Source organism: Dicentrarchus labrax, unplaced genomic scaffold (assembly GCF_905237075.1).
Source record: "Dicentrarchus labrax unplaced genomic scaffold, dlabrax2021, whole genome shotgun sequence".
NCBI classification, from domain to species: Eukaryota; Metazoa; Chordata; class Actinopteri; family Moronidae; genus Dicentrarchus; species Dicentrarchus labrax.
The window spans coordinates 13610559-13633868 of record NW_026136704.1 but is presented as its reverse complement, the minus strand read 5'-3'; the positions used below and the strand labels follow the sequence as shown (position 1 = coordinate 13633868).

General features: G+C 40.5%; 1 protein-coding gene across 1 annotated transcript in view; it reads left to right on the top strand.

Annotated features, from left to right (window-relative positions):
• Positions 1-248: 248 nt before the first annotated feature.
• dscamb (Down syndrome cell adhesion molecule b) overlaps positions 249-23310 on the top strand; it is a 116009-nt gene continuing 92947 nt past the window's right edge. Inside the window, 3 exon segments of the mRNA XM_051399189.1 lie at positions 249-1279; positions 18196-18513; positions 18945-19091. Of these exon segments, the coding sequence (XP_051255149.1) occupies positions 1237-1279; positions 18196-18513; positions 18945-19091 (508 nt within the window). The 5' untranslated portion in view covers positions 249-1236.

Genomic DNA, 23310 nt, shown 5'->3' with positions numbered 1-23310 from the left:
AACCACTGACAAAATGTTGCATTTTCTCTCCATTTTATTTCCACACAATGGTTAAACCATCTCAATCAAGGTAAAAGTGCGGTTCAATTAAACACTTACAAAAAAAAATCCTTATTCATGCACTTAAATGAACACAGAAAAAACGCGTCATTGGATGTCCTTGTATATAGTCCCATTCCCACAGGGAACTCTTCTGTTTTTTTCCACAAGAGCAATACCCTATTGGCTTCATTCAAGCCAGATCTGGTATACAACGCTGTATACTGAGTGCACCTGCACACCGGCAGACAGCGCTTTCTGTTTGAGCCGGTACATCTCCGTGCGTAAAAATGTTATCCTAGGTGCCTCGGTGCGTCAGGTGCAGCTCATTTCCTTAATGCAAATGCCCCACTCGCTGTGTGCTCTCACATTCTCACTTCCAGTAGTACTACCTTGCCCTCAGGACCGACCGGCAGCCGCCTCTGCTCCTTTAAGGCAATGAGGAATTAAAGCGTCTGCAGGGGCAGGGAGAGGGTTATTCTGTGTAATGCTCAGAGAGTCAGTGTGGTGCGATTAGAGAGCGGCAGCGGGGAAGATGCGCTTACTCGCCTCTTGCTGGACGCACAGAGGCGATGAAGATGATCTGACTTTGGAGTCTCAGAAAAAAACCTGCTTTTCATTCTTATTCTACCACCCTCTCCCCCATGTTTGCTTCTTTCCTCTTTTAGTTATTTTAATTTTCTAAAATCTTTATTTTTTTGCCCCCAAGGATGATCCGTCAGTCAGCCTTTTATTTAGAAAATCGGAGCTTCTGACATTTTGTTTTTAAAGATTTAGTTTGGCCAGTTTCTTTTTTTTTTTTTTGCATTCATTTTTGTTTCAGGATCCGCTCGTACCCGGCTCTGACTCAGCATCACACACACCTGGGCTTCACCCCTTCAGCATCCTTTTGAATAACAGGGAGAAAGCAGCAAGACGCGGAGCAGAGGAGGAGAGTCTGAGCACAGCTCTCCCCAAGACAATCACAGAGGCTCATTTATGTTCCAAGCGCAAAGAGAGGGCTCAGAGAAAAAAGAAATCAAGTGTGTAACGAAAAAGTAGGAAGGAGATATTAAAAGTAGAGACTTGGAACGGTTCGCTTCAAGACAGTGGCAAATGTTTAACCTTACCCCAAGCGCACAGAAGAGAGACCCAGGGAGGCACCGGTCGGAGGAAGAAGAGAAAGCATAGCTTGGGGGGGATTGAACGGAGCAGGGCATGTGGATATTGGCTTTAATCTTTTTCCAGAGCATCTTGAATGGTAAGTTTCACCGACTCTCTCTCTTTTTTTTTTTTTATTAGTGCTCATTACCTACTGTAGAAGGCAAATCACTGGTAGACAGCTAAGTGACTGGAGAGGGAGGATGGAGGTCACCTGTGACCCACATGAAATGGATTTTATATGGTTGTCAAAAGGCTGACACCCTTGATAGAGGGAGAGAGACGGGCGAGGCATGAATTGCGTTTTAAATCCTTCAAGCTCTCGTACAAACCATTAGACACATCTCTGGCCTTCAGATATACATCCTGAGCCGGGTGAAATAAAACGGATAAATGATGGACCTCTATTTCATTTATTGGGTTGATTGTTTTAGGTTGGATGTGATTTTAAAGGTGCAAGTTTTAATTGTTTTTTTAATTTACATCCAATTAAAGTAATTTGTTTCTGTTTTTATGTGATCCCTAATGATACTTATTCTGTCACAACCATGCTCCACTGTGGCCCTTAGTAATAAGTGACGTATTTGATATAATGGACATTTGGTTTAACCCCTTCCCCCTCCCCCACAGTGAGCATAATTTCCAAGTTCAAAGTGGCCTAAATTACTATAATGCAGTAAAATGATAATTTTATTACATATTTAAGAATCACTCATATATATTTTCATTTTGATCATATTTGATGTAAAATATTCAATTGTATTTATGGCTCTACATCCAATTTTGGCACAAATTTGAATACAGCTTTATATTATTTACCTGTCAAGTTTGCAGAGAGAAAATTAGCACCATTAAACTAAATTGTTTATGTTAAAGATAAAGAAAAGTGTAATGTTTTTGATGAGACACATTTCACCGAGGTCACAGTTTTCCAGGAAATGCAAAAGCAGTTCACAAACATAAAAATGTGAAATAAATTTTCCATTCAAATAGCCGAAAGTCTCATTCTCCATTCAAATACTGTATTCAAACACCCATATTTGGTTGTGCGTCTTGTCTGTGTTGTTTTCTTGTACACATGTGTATTTGCGTGAGTGCATGTGTACCAGTGCACACATGCATGTGGCTGACACCATGCACGCATATTTGTGTGCTCATATAGTGTATCCATAATCAATAGCAGAAAATTGATACTGTTTATTGCATTCACTTATTGGCCAGAGTCCCTTCTACAGGGAGGGATTATGGCTGACTGGGTGTGTACGAAAACAGGGGAAGAAAAAGGGAGAGTCGAAGAAGGAGAGGGAGAAGGAAAGAAAATGGAAACATGTCTGTAAGAAAACACAGCAGGGCGACAAGATGGGGATTGTTCACTATTGAGACAAAAACGAGCCTCCGGTTGGCTACATTTGTATCAAAGGGTCAAGAAAAGCTGAATTCACAAAGCAAAAATTTGGCAAATGGGAATTTACAGGTATGAATACGTTTAACCACATCGAGGGGCTGTGATATGATATGGTGTGTCCCCCAAAATGGATTTTCCTTTCTGGCAGGGGTAATAAAATAAGGCTTCGAAATGGATTTTGTTTCTGTGTCGTCCCTTTTTCAGTGGCTGAAGCCACCCTCAGTCGGTACCGTTTATTGACATCGACTCCATATAAAATTGTATCTCCCTCAGCCCAGCTTGTGCTGAAACTCATAAAGGAACAATAAGGAATCCTCATTAATCATAATCATCTGACTCTGACATTAGATCAACTGCCATGCAAGATTGTGTCCGTTTATTGCATAAGGGATTATTGAGGAGGCCTGTGGCAAACAACTGATAGGGATTAAGCAGTAGACGGCGCTGAGTGCAGACATTACACTTTTTGTGTTCGTCATTTGCACTGCCATCGTGGAGCTTTTATCACTCGCTGTTTGCGTTGTCATTTTATTTGATTTGTCCATCACTGTACAGGAACCCAGCCATCTGACTTTGTCCTCTGCGGTTGGATGTTTTGTTGATTATCATGAAAATGAGGTGTTCATCGGCTGAGCAGGCGTTGTCAGAATGAATGAATGACCTTGTAGATACAAGCAAGCACAGCGATTGGATTCCAGACAATTCTTGCTGTTTCAGAGTTAGGCCTATCACATGCTCACTGGCCTGTCTCTATGGTAACCTCCTTAATGGGTGTCAGGGGCTGTGCCCGAAAACGTTCACCCATTCACTCTTCACTATATGGGGTAGAAAACTATATGGTGTGTTGTTGTCTGTTGGCAAACAAAACAATACCAGCCTCTGTTCAGATTATTCGGAATCCACAGTGGTTGTTGGTTACTGTGTCTGGTGCTTGTTTACTACTTTCTGCATTGCATGGTGGGAGCGTTTTTGTCCAGTATGTCTGTAGGAATAATAGCAGACAAATCGGACAACACTACAAAATGGCAGACACAGAAAATAGTGGACTATATAGTGAATGCTTCATGACATGGAATAGTGAGTTTGGCTCATGTCGCAAGCTGAGTTGACCCAGAAGTACTTGATTAGGAGCTAATCACATCCTGTTACATCAGTGTGCCCGTAGGTGATAAGGGGCCAAATGGCAACCAAGCAGCTTAAAAAAAAGGGAAATAAATACATGTCTGCACAATGTTCACAAATTTTACCAGATTTCATCATGGAAATCATTACAAGTTTATATAACAGAGAAGCAAAAAGTACCACAGTCCTTAGATTGCTCTTCTGGCATATTCTAGATATTTAAGAAAAAAAAAAAAGTAATGTTACATCTGACAGCCAACAGGCACATTTATTTCTTGTACCCTACACATTTGCTATTTCCTGTGCCTATTAAAGTAGAATCTATAAATTCAGTCATCAGTACAGGAGAGGAAACATATTAAATATCTCTCCCTGAAAGCTGCCTCTAGGCAAAACCACAGCAAGTTAAACTGGCCTATTCAAATTCTCATTGCAAAGATATAACGAGACAAGGCTTCTCACTCAGTCCCCACGAAGACTGCGATGATTTGTAGGCATACACACGGCTTAACCTGATGCTCGCAACTTAAAAAGGACTTATCTTGTACGTGTTCAATAAATTAACATTTTACGCAGAGGTCAGGGGATCACACAATCAAATTCTGATCTCAATTAGCTGTGACATTTCTCGGGCTCAATGCATATCTACTTTGAAATAAGGAAGCTCTTCTTCCAAAGCATCTAGCCCACTGTAGCTTACAGTACAGTAAATAGCTGCCAACATCAGTTAGCCTGCCAATTTTACATGACCCCACATTATTAGCAACCTGAAACACTGGATGAAAATGCTACGGGGACCCTGGCTGGATAGATAGATTGAACTTGGCTGCGAGTAGAATGGGGGAACCGGGTTTTTGCATGGCAATAAATCTACATGAGGGCGATGAGGGCAGTGCACTGATGAGAGCCCCATTTGTTGGAGCTGGGAGGTGATACTTAAGTCTGTGTAAAGATGTCCAAAGATCAGCAGCCTCCTGGCGGCCATGGTGGCCGTTCACAGGCCCCCAGAGTGAAACCTGACCAGCCGTACGCTGCACTCACAGCCATTAGTCTGTTTACTAATTACCAATTAGGGTTCGGTTGTAGAAGCAGTATCACAGCTCGTGAAATTAAATTACCCTATGAAAACACGTAGCATACAGTGAAGTGATAGATCATCTTGTGCAGTCTTACTCTGATATGAATATCTAATGGACTAAATTAAGTTTACAAACCCACTTAACTCTTGCTCACTTGTGCGAGTTATAAGAGGGTTTGTTGGGTTACATTCTGAACTCTGTGTGTGATTCCAGTTGAAAGGGCCGCTAATATTGGGTAATGGATACCCTGATGTGTGATCATAATAGATATCCCCTAGTTCATACATCCTAGCTGTATAATGAGGGCTACTCTACTGTACCCTACCTCCTCGAGCCTGTCTCGCTCTCTAATTAGGAGCAAGCTTTGGCGACTGGTGCGAGTGTGTGTGTGTGCTGCGTTTCACCCAATGTAAAATCTAATTACCGATCACACTGTGTCTGTCTGGATTCCACTGAATCAGAGGTGTAATTGCGCAAGCCCGCGTGTAAATGTCTCTTGCATTAAAATGTTAACGATATCATTTAGCATCTGCAGGGAAGAGCAGAAAAGCCCTCAGCACCCAGATGTAGGTGTTTGATCATGCGTGCAAAGTGAGGTTGTAGTACATCTGGCGGGGGTTTCCCTCTCAGACAGGGTTCTCAGTAGAGAGGATGTTTTTAATTCACTCAGCACCTGTCAAAGTGACATGTTATATTACTGTGCTGCACTGCACAGGTACAGTAGTGGAGGAACTGGTTTAAAAGGTTTATTTGACAGTTTAAAACAGACTAAGTCAAGAAAGAGGCACTTTTCCCTGCTGAAGTGCCTCTTTCTTTTTCAAACATTTAAGCAGCATAGAAGTTTAGAAAACGCCTACCTACAACATGAGAAATCTTGACCTACAACTTTCTGCATAACAGGCCCTCTACTCTTTCCTTGACCCAAAAGTGGTGCTCGTGACAAACTCGGCATGCGAGGCTTGCTTGATCTATTACACCAACATTAAGTCGTGGTGTGTAGTACATCTTGTTTCGTTCCAGCTGTAACAATGTCAAGTTTGTGGCCAACCAAATAAGGTCTGTATTGAGAAGCTTCAGTATCATTAGATTGAAAAACACAATTTATATTCCAAACAGCTCAAACTCTGAGTTAACAGTTTCAAAGGTTGATTATGTTATGCTGAATCAGGGGTTGGCGATATGGATACAGTCCTCTGTCATGGTATGTGTTATTTTATTCATCATATTATCAATACATGCTTATGCTACATGAGCGTCTGTGATTTAATCACTTCACATGTAAAGTAGTCTGCATTTCATACTTGTCAGGTTCTCTTCCTGTCCTGTTTGCTTCATACTAACCCTGTCTCCTAGAAATTATGTTTAAAAACTACTAATTTGCAAGAGGAGATACGTTTTTTGAGGAACATATGCCGCTCAGATTAAGTTTTTTATCAACACGATTCTCATGTTTTCCCACAGTATCCACTTACAGAAAGTGAATCGTGGTTACGATCCACAGTGCTGGTTAGGGTTGGAAAAGGATCGTGGTTAAATATATTATATCAACAGTGACTTTAAGGACACGATAGGGCGTTATCCTTTTGTTATTTAAACCTAACCACATGCAGGACTCATGTTGAATACTCTGGTCTCTGCAAGTCCACCATCCACCCCGATCACCTTCCTACAATCATAAGCTGTACATAAATATAGCACATCAGTCATTGGAAGAAACACATGCCCCTGAACAAAATCATTACATTACAAATCAGTACTATATAAATGTAATTTCTAGGAGACAGGGCTGTAAAGACACAAAGTTGTACATCTCTGCACTGATATACAGTATCTCAGAGACATCTGTTTAGTTGTATCTTACCCTGTGATTAAAATTGTTTTAAATGTAATCTTCTGGATGGAGAATAGAGTTTTGACAAGCACACAGGAGCCTGTCGTCCATTCAGTGTACCCTCTGCTGTGTGTGTGTGTGTGTGTGTGTGTGTGTGTGTGTGTGTGTGTGTGTGTGTGTGTGTGTGTGTGTGTGTTATACACTGCGCACTAGGCCCATAGTTCTTGCAGCTCCCCTCCGGAGCTTTTGTTCATTGTAGGAGACAGGTGGCGGAGGTGTGATGAGTTTGCTATCCATCACCCACCAAGACAAACATTCACGCTGCACCTCATAAATACTGCCTCTTAATCCAGTCCTCCACATACCAGGGGCCCGGCTTTGAACTCGACACACTCTGAGGCCCAGGGCTGAATTGATCCCAGTGACTCTGGCCTGGGCATGATGCATGTGCCTGATATATTGTGTCTCTTACTCTTTCTTGCTGCCTTTGAACTTTGTTTTCTCCTCTCATATTACATGGTCTTCTCTTAAATATGCTGACCTTTAAAAAGCAAAAAAAATGTCTCTTTGACCTCTCTGCAGTTTTCCAACCATATATTTTGCATCCACAACTCAATCAGATTATTCGAGAATGCATTTCGCAATCAAGCCCGCCCATGTTTCTGATGCTCCACAGTCCGAATATTAAAGTAGGCTACGGGATAACGGAGGAGGCGATGCTGGATAGACAGAGTGACAGAAAGACAAATTGGTCCAGCTTGGTTTCTTGACACTGCTCTTTATTTTTATACCTGGCACAGATGCTAAGATTTAAGACCAAGTTAGTGGCGGTTATTTTTAGCCAGCCATTTTTAAAGCGCTGTCATCTTGTTGGAGTTGAGGTAAGGGTGTGTGAGTGTGTGTGTGAGATTTGTAAAGTGGGTGCATTATTGTGTATTTGCATGTGTTTATGTACAAGTACCTATATATGTGGGGAGGGAGAGGGGTTTACAGAGTGTGTGTTTATTGTGTGTGTGTGTGTGTGTGTGTGTGTGTGTGTGTGTACTTCCCTGTGTGTGTGTGTGTGTGTGTGTGTGTGTGTGTGTGTGTCAGTGTGCATTTAATTGGGGAGCTAGGTGGGTGGGTTAGGGTGTGACATGGAGTGGAGCCACAGGAGTCTGATTTATGTCCTTCTAGCCACTCATCGATCCCCCGGCCTGGTGTGAGACTGAGTGCATTGTCAATAATCTTAGCACTTTGTGGTATTCCTAGAATTCCCAGACCTCCTCTGCTCAGACCACGGTGTGATGCTGCAGTAAGCCATCTTGTCCAAGATCAAATAAGAGGGCAAGGAGCCTGGCAGCAGTGGATTTGATTGTAGGGTAGTCTAGCAGTGAATAGATCATTTTGCAGTGGCTTGGCTGTTGAAGGAAATACAGAATTGGATGTATTGTTCGTACAAAGGGAGGTAATTTGGACAGAGCCCTGCATGGGTCCCTAGAAGCATGTGGCTGTTTACATGTTGCTAAGTGTCCCCATAGACTGTTGCCAGGATGAGGTCTATTATGTGTTGCTCTGTGTCTCTCTATCTAGACCATCCATCCCCACAAGTGATTATGCTAATTAGTGTTTGATCAGATGATTAAATTAAAACTCGATTCATCCAAAGTACTAAATGCTCAGAATACATTTGTGTCTGCTTGGCTGCCTGGCTTCACACGCCACGAGTCCCCCGGTGTCCCAGCCACTGGAGGAAAGGATGACCGGAGAGGAGAGAAGAAGAGAGGATGGGAGGGGGAAGAAATTGTACAAAAATACCTCTCTTTTTTTATTCAGGCAGTGGCACATACAGAAGGAGGGTTGTAATAAAACAAGCCGGGGGGCTGAGGGAGAGAGGAGGAGAGGTGGAGAGAAACGAGGAAAAGGAGAAAATAAGGATGTGTGTGTGTGTGTGTGTGTGTGTGTGTGTGTGTGTGTGTGTGTATTGGGGGTGGGGGTGGGAGCGGAGGGGGTGCTGAAAGGAGCCGTGCTGTGGTCCCCTAAGTGTTGAATAAACATGCTTGGTTTAGGGAAATGGCTGCGATAAATGTTTAATATGATAAGTCCATAAAGACGGTCAAATGAGTCTGGAGTATTAAAATGAGCATGGCACGCAGCAGCAGTAGCAGCAGCTTTAAAGGAGGAGGATGAGGAGGAGGAGGAGGAGGAGGAGGAGGGTGGTGGGGGGCTGATAATGGCAGGCAGAGCTAACAGGATGAGAGCAGCCAGCTGCTGTGACATCAACATTAACACACTCCACCAGCTGCTGGTCACAGACGTCTCCTGGACAAAACAGGGACAGAGGTATATCTTCAAAGGGCCACCATGGCCTTATAATGACATTATTACCTGTACAATATTAGTAGCGAGTGTAGCATATTTGTACAGCATTTTTCAAAACAAAGTTCAAAAGTGCTGTAAAAAAAGGTAGAACAGAAAAAACAACAATCAGGTGTAATTAAAGGAATACTAAACCGATACAAAAAGAAAAATGGGACACAATAAAATTAAATGATAATTATGCAATACATATAACAAACCAAAGGGCAAGCTGCAATACCTTTTGAATGACCATATCTGACAAGTTTCAAAGTGTTGATATTGAATGTATCTGCAAATGTTCACATTTCACCTACAATATCACCTCGAGTGGTACAAAATCTGCTTGACGGTGTTCATAGAAACTCACAGATCTTGATTGAGACATATTTACATAAACATTTAACCAAAACCACCATTCCCTTGCCTTTACCAAAATGCTCTTGTTGCTGAAGCTTAACCACTCAGCATGCAAACCCCAAGCTCTGGTGTCAAAGTCCTGATAGTCCAAAAAACATTGCCACTGGAGATAATCCTGGCAGCCATTACCTTTCTGTCAGAGTTAATAGCTACCACAACTTATAAGTAATAAGTATTTCTGTTGTCAGTACTAGTATTTATTTCACTACTACTACAAATGCATTTATTGATTTGGTTAGCTGATTTTGCCATTGTGTCATGTCATGTGGACTGCAGAAGGATGAAATTCAGCACATGGTGACCAATTGAGATGAGCCACCACCTAATAATTCAAAATATGAAGTTCTTTTTGCCATCATTTCACAAAGGTGTGTGCAATGGCTAGCAAACAGACAACTCAAGTGCTAGCTAACAGATAACACAAGGGCCAAAGGCTGTCACTGTCAGATCACTGTCTTCAGCACTGAAACCTCTGTGGACATTGCGTTACCTTAGCTGGCATGCAGGTGGACAGCGGTCATGTTAAGACACCATCAACAGCAACTCATTTGCAGGCCCTTAACCTTAATGTTTGGTGACATAATAAGGTTGGTTGTCCAGTATGTGCCATGTCTACTTGTTTAACGGAGGTAAGGCCTCTGCCAACAGGCATCTGTACCGGGAGAACGCTGCTGCTTAATCGTGTTATCAAGAGAGACTGTGTATGCTGAGCATTGGATTAGTTTGGGTGTGATTCGATTATATCCACTCAAGTCTCAATCAGACATGTTTAAGTATAATAGTAAATTACAAAGAGAATCTTAAAGCAGGGAAGTTTCTGATGTCTACTGCTGACTGGCAAACTGCATCAGCGCCCATGCACCTGCTGAACTCATCCAAAATACAGCATATGTGATAATACCATACTATTGGATTAATGACTGGCTGGAAACAGCAAAACTTGAATTATAGCCATGACAATGGTTTTAGAACTGGATAACTCATTAACAGGTAGCAGACATATTTGCTGAAATGTGGTTTTTGCTGCATAAATGAGCATTAGTGGGCCTGTTGTTAACCTGGATATTGTTATTTAAACATCTGATGACATTTGTGTTCATCATGTGTTCAGCGGTATCCCATTTATTCTGTATTATTGTGTATTTTCTGTTTGTGGAATCATTGGCTATACAATACATTTCTGTTAACTCTTAACCTTCAATTTTCTCAATTATTCCAATAATGTTTTCCTTAACCTTTTCAGCCCCTGCAGACTCACCAAAGGGTGTATTGTTTCGTCACACTGTGCTGCAAAGAATAGTTGATACTGTCATTGTCAAACCTTCTTATCTTAGACTATAAAAAGGTCACAACATTTTTTAATGGATGTAAACATGATGTATAGCTTCAGTTAAGTGCTGGAACAAGCTTATTTGTTTAACACTGTCAAATTTAGTGGAAAAAAACAAAAAAATTAAAATAATCAAAATGATTGATATTTAAATGGTCAGATTTGGATTCCACACTAATATCATAATTAGATTGGTGATTTATTGTGACTTTACAAAAACAAATTTAATTGTGATGTAGATACCAAAACAGTCATCTTTATGGTTGTTGTGATCTCCACCATACACACACTGCATTCAAAAGCTACTGCTTGTCTGTCAATGTGTGTGTGTGTGGCACTTTATGTGGCAAACCACCAATGATGCACCTCACAAGAATAAATCAACCATAAAAAATATTTATAAATATACTCGCCTAGTACTGTTTGTCAAAAGGATTAGCATTAGCCTTCTATAAATACTTAGTTATTCTTGTTAATTAGGTTGAGGGGAGGCAATACCTCAGTGCCGCTCTCCTCAGTTCTTGGTAAAATTAGAAAATTATTTTAATTAATAGGTAAGATTGCAGGTGTTGAAATTTTAAATAACTGTAATAAGTTCCTTCTAATTGCAAAAGCTGCTGTTGCATTTTCTAGGTTCACACGGTGAAACCAAACTCATAGTAAACGTACAGTCAATGTATGCGACACTGGATGTAATCTTTGTTTTATTTAGTTTATCACCGACATGGGTTTCCCCACACTTCCTCGTGTGTTGCGTGGTTACATCACATTGCAATATTAGATTTATACTAGTGGAACTTTTTATTCATCCTCAGCAGCAGTAGAGGGAGCTGCTATAGTTTGCTACAGTATAATCCCTCATCAGATCCTCTCGCATGCACTCATCATCATCATCAGCAGCAGCAGCATAATTTAGACATCAGTGTCTTTATTGCTCAGTTTTACTAAAGTGAGAAACAGTCCAGGGTCTCTGGCTTCCCCTTGATGAGACAGGCAGCCACTCTGGTCCATTTAAGACATGAAAATAGACCAGGGAGGAGGAGGCTCATCTGCTGTAGGGGGCCTCGTTTTAGCGATTCCCGCCCCTCCTAGACATCAGAGGACAGATCTGTCGGTGTGGATCAGCAGCTTGCATACAGCCAACCCTTTCTACTGTCACAGCACTGCTTAATATTCATGAGAGCAAATTGGAAGACAGTCATTTAACTTCCGTGCATGGTGTATTGCCTCTGGGCAGATCAGATCAGAGGTAATGCTTACTCACACTGGACTGCCTGGCCCCCGAATGGTTGTTGTCTGCCTGTCTCAGGGCAGCTATATATTATTTTCAGGTTCATTTCTAAATGTGCTTTGGTAAAATAGGATTTTCAACTCTTTTAATCAGTTTAAATGAAAAAAGAACATGCCTGTACACTATATTTTAAATGTGGGTCATGCACAGGTCAAAGTTCTGTTTTTAGCTGTGGACACAGCTTGATCACGAGCAGTGCATACATCATACTAATGCTGTTATTCATTAATCCACAATAGGAATTTGTTAAGGTGGAAAATTGCTCTGGCTACTGTGAGTCTTGAATGTGAGCGAGCCAGGTATGATCTCCACGTCCCAGGCAGGCTTGCCCTGAGGGCACAGAGCAGAGAGCTGCTTTAATTACCCAGGGTTCCTGCTGTCACATTGTCACTGTGAAGCACCCGGTGCCACGCTGCCATGCGGTGCTGAGTCCCCCTACCGTGGCGGCGATGACAACTCAGACAATGGCTCTGCTCGCTCAACAGATGCAACACGAGTGCCCTCTGAAATATGGGAAGCTGAATCAATCCCACTGTCTCTCTGATTCTCTCTTTGCCTCTTCTTGTTTGCTCTCTGCTGTTCTCTCTTCTTCCCATGTCAGAGAGCGTTCATGAAAAAAGCCAGCGGCTGCATGAAAGACAGAATATGTGACTATGAAGTGAGAGTTAATAGGTTGTCACCAGTTTCCTGCGTGGAACTGGGACCATTCACTTAACGCTGCAGGTACATGAGATGAGAGTAACTCTACATGACTTGAACATGCTTTGATCAGGTGTCCGAGTCGCAGCTTCCCAAACGTAGTAAAACTGTGAATACAAGATTAAAAATGTTATCTTGTTGCAACTTCTTCCTTCTTGTGATTCAGCAAACAGCCAGTTAGTAATTTCATCTTTACCTGCTGTTTGCTCCCATTGGCATTGATTGCACGTTTACTTAAATGAAGCGCCCCGGTGGCTCTGAAAGCACACTGTCATGGTTGGTTACACCCTGTCAACTGATCAGCTCTATTGTGTGAAGGATCACAGTCTTGTCTGAAACATAGGTGTTGTTTGTCATATTGTACAGTAACTCTGTGTGAACACAACTACAGCTGCTTTCCCAAAAACACATATTAAATAATAAATTTAAAAAAACAGCTCAATAGAGTTTAGACTAGATTTTTGTCTTAATATTAATATGGAAAAAAAAAACAGACAACATACTTTTGCCTTTTTCTGATACAAATTACGATAAGTTAAGAAGGTGTGTGTGAAACTGTATTAATATGTAGCATACACGCGCATCAATGCTTCGATGATTAAAAGCAGAAGTAGAAAAAAAACCACACTTACTTATTCTATGTGGATAGAACAAGAAGAAAACACTAACTTACCAAAATACTAGACACTGTTCGCAACTAAAGTGCCTCAGGAGTTGGTGGAGATCAAAACAGAGCTAAACGAAGGCACATACTGGACTAACTGAATCTGTCAGGTGCCCAGAAATGTGGCTTCAAATGAATGATAATGTTGCTCCATAACTGCTGGATGTGTAAATAAGTCAATGTTTGCTCCCAAGTTCGCCATATCAGTTTAAAAGGTGAAAATATGTGATAATGGTTGATAAAAAAATCTATTAATACAGGTAACACTGACAGCACTTTTGTTTTGGAGATAGTCCTCTTTGATCTGGTTATATGTATGCCATTTTTATTATGGAAATGATACATGGATGTGATAGTTATTGTCTGTATACCTATAGTAACTTTATACTCTCCTCATCACTGTAGAAATTGTGAAACACCAGCAGTCTGCTGGATGTAGCTTTGCAAGTCAAACTGTTATCTAAAAATGCTTGTTACAACATGACCCAGAGTCACGTGTCATCTCGACAAATTTTAATAAGGTTGGTGCTTTTGGTTGGTTGTATGGTTTTCGGGCACATTCCTGCCGGCCCTGAAACAGAAAGATTAAAATGACACAGCTTTTTTCCTTCTTCCCTTCTCCCTGAAGATATCCTGTTGGAAAAAAAAATCATAGTCAATTATAGATGCATATAATGCATTATTGAACAGTGTCATTTATTTCACCTTTACAGTTGAGCTCATGAAAAATTATGCCAATTACTTATTTCCTCTCGGGCAATGTAGTAAGTGGCTGGGCCCTGAGGCCGTTTGTTGGGGCATGACATGGAGCTCTTTGTGAGGTCTGAGGGGGTGATGTACCTGCGTCACTGGACCATTTGTGGTCTGGCTCCTGAGCTTAGTCAATTAGGAAAACGAGTTGCGCAGTGATATGCACCCTTCTACCAGAGTCCATTTCTTTCTTTAATTAAATCAATCTCGCTATCACTCAGCCAGTCTAAATTGAGTTGCTCTCACGTACTTTTAATATGTGAAATAGACGAATATCAAAACAGCCATGACATAAATCCTAATCCAATTTCTCCGATGCTTGCACAGAATAGAAGCTTTCCAAGCAACTGCACACTTCTTTGATCTACTTCTCTCCAGCCATTTGCTATTGTGGCGCTGTAACGTTCAAAGTATCAATTAAAGAAGTACCCAAATAATGTTTGCCGAAAACTTTGATGTGTGCCTGCTGTGTCTTTCTCTGGATTTTTGTAAATGAAGAAAATATTATTTAATGTTTTTTAAATTGGGACAAATTATTTTTGCAAAAGAGTTTTTGTAGTCACTTATTGCCCAAAATCCTTGTATGAGCATAATTCATTCATTCATCAAAGCAGGATCTCAGACAGTATTTTGCTGAGATTTTACAATACTAATACATAAGCCAAATTTACAAAGACTCTTCAGTATAATCACATTGAAGGACATTTTATATTTCACACAGAAAGAAAATGTCTGCTGAGTGTGACATCAGTATAGGCTACGTGTTTGAATATATAGACATGAGTGATTTCAAAGTGTCTTCTCCTTCTCACTAACCTTGAGCACTGTCCATGAACAGTCCCCTCATGGCTCCAGTCTGTATTATCAACAGAGCACCAAGAAGATTGATACTCCCTGTGCCAGCTGGAAAAAAGAGAATGAATCAGAATTTAATATGACTTTGATGTATTATTTTCATCTTGGCCGGTGCCACAGACCCACTGAGAACCCAGCACCCTATCCTACCGCATTTTAAAAGATTCAAATTGGCTAAAACTTTTTGATGTAAGAGACTGTACACAAGTGTATACAGAAGTTCCTCTGCTGACACCATATACTTTCTAAAATTAAGTCATAAAATAAGTCAAATACATTAAAGAACCAGTGTGTTTCATATGCAATATGCTCTGTGAGATTCAGATAATCTGCTGTATATGTGGTTGTCAAAGCACAACAATATTGCTTATTACCATGAGGGTTAGGCTTGATTTTCTTTTTTTTAAATTCAGTTTTTCAGAGATTCATTCACATAATCAAAATGTTCTGTAAACACTGAGGCTATTATTCTTTGCATGGCAACTGGCAAGTAGTGAAAAGATAGATACATAGATAGAAGTGCATCTGGACTTGCTAATAAACATTGCAAGGTGTTTGCAGTATTATATGGGGAGACTAACACAAGCACAAACATAGAAATATGTGCAAATTCAGAGGTGCATTGTTAGTCATCACCTTGTACAATTCACAGAGGGAAGTAACACATAGTTTTGTACAGCAGTGAGTCAGGAATGTGCATTGTTAGCATCTGCAAATTAAATCAGCATACATACAGAGACAAGCAGTGTCAAATATAGGCAGGTAAACAAATAGACGGATTCAGTCATCAGACTGTCCAGCTACGTTTTGCTACTTGCAGGCTGTCCCACAGGCCACATCACAGCTGACATGTTCACTGACATGTTATATTATATGTTGTCTAAAAATACTAATACCGTATTATTTTTACTTTGTAATATTTTCTCAACTCAAAAGTATTGGCTCTACAACAGCAAAATGTGATGGTGATTATTATCTGTAGTGTCACTCCTTGTGGACATGAACATTTTTATATTGATTGAAATTCACCTTATCAGTGAGGCGTGACACCTTGATACAAGCTCAACTGCAGTTCATTTGTTGACTACAGTGTCTGCAGGCTGTCGATTCATTTTCTGGCATACATTGGACGAGGCTACTAAAAACAGCTGCATAATATTGTTTTCCAAGTTTTCATATAAGCAGTGTTATTGTACTGTATGTTAAAAGCTGCTTACTAAGTGAAAACAGGTTTATTGTCCCTTTAGCCTTAATGTATCATAAAAGCAGACATTTTAACGGCTGACGTTTTCAACTAGCATTAACTAGCTTAAGCTAACGTCAGCCCCAAAACTGACAGCTTGTATTTCCACCATCTAGCTTAACAGTGGTGGAAGAAGCACTGAGATCTTTTACTTAACTAATGGTAAAAGTAGTAATGACACAATGTAAAAATATGTAATGTTAAAAGTCCTGCAGTCCTGTACTTATAAGTACAGAAGTATTCTCACCAAAATGTACTGAATTCATTAGGCCTAATCACCACTTTCGAAGGGTCATAGGATTTTATATATTATTTTATTGGATTGTAATTATAGTACTGATGCCTTTATGTGTAACTAACATTAAACGTTGTAGCTGGTTGAACTAATTTTAACTAGTGGGGTTTGTTTTTCTTGTCAAACTCACAATGGAGTAAAAAGCTCAACATTTTCCCTTCAAAATGTAGTCGAGCTGAAATATAAATTGGCATAAAAAGAAAATACTGAAGTAAAGTATCATAACTTTCCGTACTTTCCACCACTGTAATTTCCAACACAGATATCCGTTTCCATTTATTTGGCTGATTAGAGTCCTCAGGACTCTGCATCTCTATGACTCTTCTTATATTGTTTAGGTGCATTAGAGCAGGATAACTTACACTGTTCCCTTTTCATTTATATTACTACATGGAGTTTGGCGACCTCTGCTTATCCAATATATCTGATAATCAATAAGAAAACATGTTTTCATAGCCATCATTAAAAGCTTTCACAACATAATAATGCATATGGTGAGACATCAGTTATTGGACATGGCCCCCTCTGTCCTCTTTCATGTGGATGGAAACTCCCATCAGTCAGTCCCCATTATCTGAATGCATATACCAGTTTCTGTAACACAGTGAGTGCAGATTTGTTTCCGAAATGATGCAAATGTCTAGATCTCCAATATGTCAACACATTCTTGTAGAAAAGAAATGCTGCAGTATTGATCTTTAGTGTGCTAATAATTTAGAATGCGTATTCCTAATTTGTAAACAACAAATGAGGTGTGGATGTGTGTGTGTGTGCATGAGCAGGTCATTGGAGTGTCTCATTGCTGGTTGAAAGCTGCTGGAGCAGAGAAAAGGATGGAAACGTCTGCAATTTGAAACCTTGTTAGGAATTTATGAAGTGCTAAAATGTTTTCTCCCCAGGGAGGGTCCAAGCCAGCTGCCAGTGCCACTGTAAGCCACTTAGTGCAGAGCCTCTGGGCTCGTCACCAGGCTGAGATGGCAAGCAAGATACACACACACAAATACTGTACATAGTTTTTTTTGCCTGAAAAACAAAAATACAAATGAGTCTCTCTCTCTCTCGCTCTCTCTCTCTCTCTCTCAAAACAGAATCTCAGATTGCAAATGTGTGCTGGCTTCGTCACTCTGGAACCAGTTGTAGATTACTATGGAGCTAATTGGTCCAACATTGACATTTATTACCCTCCTCTCCTCTAGAGAATGTTCCTGCACAAACGGCATTTAACGTCATTCTCTTCACTGTGATGCTGGCTTGAATTAAAGCTTGAACATAATCGAGGCAACTGACCTTATTTCATAATTGATACTAGTTTATGTTAATTTAATGTTCCCGAGGTCCTAGGGATAAGAATACATTGATGAATCCGAAACTACTGATCATGTACCATAAATAGAATCACTTACAGTGAATTACTTTAGAGGAATAAGGATTTGTGCTTTCTAATTGTTTATATTTTAAATAAACATTTTCATACCAAACAATCTAAATATAAAGAAAAGCAAGGTTTTAAGATCTCTGGTCCAGATTGCGTTCAATGTGTTACTTCCAAACCTTATTTACAGTGATCCATATACAATGAACAACCAATAAATGAATGCATGTATCTGAAAAACAACGCAGCACCGTAATAAAAATGAAATAGCAAATACAATATATGGTTGTAACAGTAAACATCCTGTGTTTCCTCTCTTGCAGTTTTCAGTGAGGATCTACATTCCAGCTTATACTTTGTCAATGCATCTTTGCAAGAGGTAGTATTTGCCAGCACCACAGGGACCTCGGTGCCCTGTCCTGCTGGTGGTGCGCCGCCTGCCTCGCTGCGCTGGTATCTGGCGACCGGCGAGGAGATCTACGATGTCCCAGGCATCCGCCATGTCCACCCCAATGGAACCCTCCAGATCTTCAACTTCCTGCCATCCAGCTTCAGCAAGCTGATCCACGACAACACGTACTACTGCACTGCCGAGAACCCTTCTGGCAAGATAAGGAGTCAGGATGTCCACATCAAAGCAGGTGAGTCCACAGAGGAGGGCGTGGGGTAGCAGGGGTACTTGCACTAACGGTGGTGGTGAGGGAAATAGCAGTAGCACTAGTGGCAGTGGTAGTAGTGAGAACAAGAGAAAACCACTTACCCTAACTTTACATTTTTGTGTGTAACAGATATGATCTGCTTAATATGTTGTTTTTCTAGTTTACATAATTGTTCACCAAAATGCAATCGTAGTGTCGTGATACTAGAGTATAGCTATGCCCCTTGGTGCTGTTAGGGATTCAATTTGCTGAAGGACACTTCAGCAGCAAGTTTTTCTAGATGAGAGCTTGATCCTGGGTCCCAATCTGGAAACCTACCCTCTCCCCAAAAATGAAAAAGAGGTATACAATATGTAACTGGTGTCATATGAGTCGTCATGTATTTATGCTTTTTTGTTCTTGTTTTTGTTTAGTCTCACGGGAACCCTACACTGTCAGAGTGGCCGACCAGAAGGCTATGAGAGGCAGTGTAGCTGTCTTCAAGTGCATTATCCCTGCTTCTGTTGAGGCCTACGTCACTGTTGTATCATGGGAGAAAGACACAGTTTCACTCAGCTCAGGTAAGACAAGTAATACTTCACTATTTTGTACGGAGTGTAACTGGGTTCCTCAGGACAGAGCTTTTAGTGCTCAAATAAATCCAGGAACACGACCTGTTAAAAATCAAGCCTAATGTGTAATATGTGAAAGTAAAATTCCAGTGTTAATGTTAAAATGACCACGTTTGTGACTTTACACTAGCTATTTCAGTTATAGCACATAGAGAAGCCTTTTTGTGCCCACTTTGGTAAAGAGAAAAATGTGAGATTAAATGTTTGATGGAAGGAGCCCCCTCCCTGCTCTACTCTGTGCTCTTTGGACACTATGTTCTGTTTCACTGTGAGTCATCTTCTTACCTGTTTACTGTTGTAGTCTGCCATTACCGGGGCTCTGCAGCTCTGCACAGCCCAGTCCTCTCACTAGCCAGAGGATGTTGATAACTGTCACATTGAGTCACTGAGCTTCCCTCTCCTATACACACTCCACCTCAGCCAACTCCATTTTGAGTCCAGCAAGGGGTAAAGTGGAACAGTTTACATAGCATCATTGACCTAGTTACCCTCCTTGTTTGAATCCAGTGGCACAGCATGATAACGCAAGACACCAGAACATTCTGCGGGTTGGATTTTTACTCAAGTTAAATGGGATGCTTATCTCTTGATTGCTCCATGTACTGCCCGCTGGCTGATTTTCGCTTCATACTGGGGCGTTCAGGGACCTGTAAGTGAGCACTTGATGTCATTTGACTGAGGGCAGAATCTAGGACGGTGTTTTGGTGGCATTTTAAATGTGTCTGCTCAAGCATGAAGATGTGTCTTCTGATCCATGCCAGCGACTTATTTACTCGAGGTTACTGGAGTTACTCGCTGCGAGCCGCTGGTTGAAGACATTGCCTAATGTCACGGAGAGCAGGCGGATATGCAGCGTGCAGATATGATTACATTCTGTAAATGAAATGAATCATGTAGACAAGATTCAGAGATGATGTTTATCTCAACTGTGGCTGAAAAAAGTGTCCATTATGAGGATAAAACAATCTCCTCTACGTCTTTAGCAAAAGCAAAGGCCTGACTTAAAAAAAAACATGTCTTCATGTATGGGCTGTAAATTGTCCGTGTGTGTGTCATTCCTTTATATTGAAAAACCAGTCATTGCCAGTCATTTCTTAAATCAGCTCTTATTGTACTGTCTACAATGACATCTTTCCTTTTTTTTTTTTTTTACAACAGGTCTGACAGCCTATAGAATATGCACTGAAGTTTTGATGGATTATATTGTACGCTCTGTGTTCTTTTGAGTTCTTTCACAAGCGTTCAAAAGAACAACGATATTGGATTGTCCGTGTTTACTCCAATAAGTATTGCAGCAGGCGAGTGCTGTCAAAAGCATGAGCACACTGTCAAAATCACTGCTGCTCCGTGATAAATATTTGATGGTCGATTCTGATGCATGAGCGGATTCACCTCGCACTGTTATTGAGAGGGTATGTTTACTCTTGGAGCGAGGGTTAGAAGGATGTGTGTGTGCGTGTGTTTGTGCGTGAGCGAAAAGCGAGCGAGCGAGAGACCACAAGGATACCAACAGGGCTTGACAGTGGCAACTGGGTGCAGTTTGACCCAGCCTAGTTTTCCGACTCCCTCCTTTTTTCTTTTTTTTTCCTTTTCATTTTTTTTTCAATTTTTCATGAAAGAAGACTTGGTCTCAGTGGACACAAAATAAAGCTATCCCACAGCCACACTGAATTATTAATCTCAGGTTTTTGTTGGGAATGGTAACATCAAGCGCACTTGCTTGCATTGTGCATCAGAATGTGAGGAAGAACAGTCAAGGCTCTTTCTCTTAGTAGAGACGTAAAATAAGGATGGTTATCTTGAAGAAAAGAAGTGTATGATGTCACCTGATGTGATGTTGATGAACATCCACAGTTTATCCTAAAACAAGTAAACCTTTGATCGCAACTGATTACTGTCGTATGTGTCTGCTTGTTTCATATTGTCAGGTTTAAATGTGCTTTTTAAGATCAAAAACTTGCACGTAGAGATTAAACTGGCTCAAATCATGGCTGCTGAAATCTTTGAATATCCAGTAATTCACATTAAGGTCAAAAATAGATGCATAATTACAGACTAGGGCCTGTCTTAATTAATCAACTGTGATTGAAAAGTTAATTACAATATGAATTACCTCTCAGAATGAGGACTGCTTAGTAGTCATTTGAAGCGGCCTGTTTTCAATGTGAATGAGCATGACGCAACCTCGCTGGGTCCTAATGTTGCCACTAACATACCATTAACCCGTCATGAATATTAAAATGGATCTCGCAGTACGAGCTTTCAAATGCCCGGCTCCGATCGCCTCCTCGCTGCTTTTGATAAACAATTGACAGAGCTAATAGAGAGATGAAAGAGGCAAAAAAAAGAGAAAGAAAGTGGAGCGGGCAGGGGAGGAGTTGAGCTGTGTCCTACTGTGTTGCTGCCAGGATTTTATATGGTGGACCTTTATTTCAATGCATGTGTGTATTGCTGTTGTCACATGCACCTTTGTGTATCAGTGTACACATGCTTATGTCTGTGTAGTTGTGTTTTTTTACATGCCCCCGTGTGTTTGCGTGTCAAGTGGCCATGCTTTTGAAAAAGGGATGAAGCTGGGATGGTGTGTGTGTTTTTGTGTTTTTCCATCTACCTTCCTTTTGTCTCTCATCATTCATGATATGAGGCAGTGTAATGAGCTGGGCGGCCTTGGTTGCAAAGAAGGGCTTCAACAAAACCAATGGCCAGATATTGAATGAGCTGCAAACAACATTTTGTCACTGAGACCTTGCACTCTCCTTTAAGATGTGTGCAGTTGTATGTTGTGCAATTTGAGCATACATTTTTTTGTCTACTTGCAGTCACCTTTGGTCTGTTCGGGTCCTCCTAAAGTACAGTATTCGTTGCAATCTACCTGCTCAGAGCTGCAGAGATTATTTTCCTTTGTACCTACCATGTACAATTGTGTGTACATCTCCCACACAGTGAGTTCTTACTGACTTTTCATACCTTTTTACAGATAAAGAAGCAACATTAGCGTGGAGTCAACATAATCTCTGTAGCAAATGATACACACAGTGCTGTTCTCAGAGCTTTTTATGCATGTGTCAACATTTGCATCCATTTAAATCTGCTTTTGTAAGTGTAGGCATCTTGCAAATACTGGAGACCAGTACCAATCTAATTCAAATGAATTTTGGGACAATACCAGGTTTGGGATTTTGGGACAACAGTGAACAACGTGTAAAACAGGTTTAATGTTATGATTAGTTTACTAAAGACATTTTGGTTTAGGTTAGGCTAACAAAGGCTGAAATGCTGGTCATGTAAATGTAAAGATATATCAATCGTGGTATCCAGGTATAAAGACATCAGTTTCAATGTTACCCTACTATAGAAATAAAAAAAGGATGCTATAATTTGATGAAGTAGATATAAGAAAATATATTTTGTAGATTCTTGTATGAAAAAAAACTTTTTTAGTCATAACCTGTCTTCATCTAATATTGTGAATTGTATCAAATCATGAGTTAAGTGTATCAATACAACACAAATTTTCAATAATAACATCTTTTTAATGTTGAGTTAAAAGCTTCGTAACTTTGCACCTTAATGTAAATTATTATTATATTATTATTATAATTATGTTAGGAAAATGTATTTCTAGAGCTGAAACAAATTGTCTAGTCAATCGACAGATAACTAATAGTCAACTATTTGAATGAATAATGGTTTATCAGACAAAACAAGACATTTTAACACCATGTGCTCTGGAAACTTATGACAGGCTTTTTTTCCCGGTATTTGCCGACATTAAACAGACCAATTCATCCATGAAGAACCAAAAAAAAACCCAAAAGCTGTAGATGAATCCAAAATGGAAAAAAGCGTTAGTTGCAATCCTACACTTTTCCCCCTTCATCCAGTTACTCATCCAGTGGGACGCCTGACACAGCCTTAGATAAGGAAGTGCAGGCCGGACAGTTGGCCTGTATATCGCCCCTGGAGAAGACAGGAAGAGAGGTAAAAAGGTGAGGAGAGGTGAGGTAAGATGGGGGAAAAAAGAGAGAAGAAAGGAAGAATGGAGGCAGAGAGGTCTTCTCTGGCATGGAGAGATAGGGTTTCCTCTTTGGAACAAACATGCAGGCCTTTCATCTTTTCAGGCTGGAGATTAGGCTGGAGATGGAGGACCGGAGGCTTTAGTCTGTAT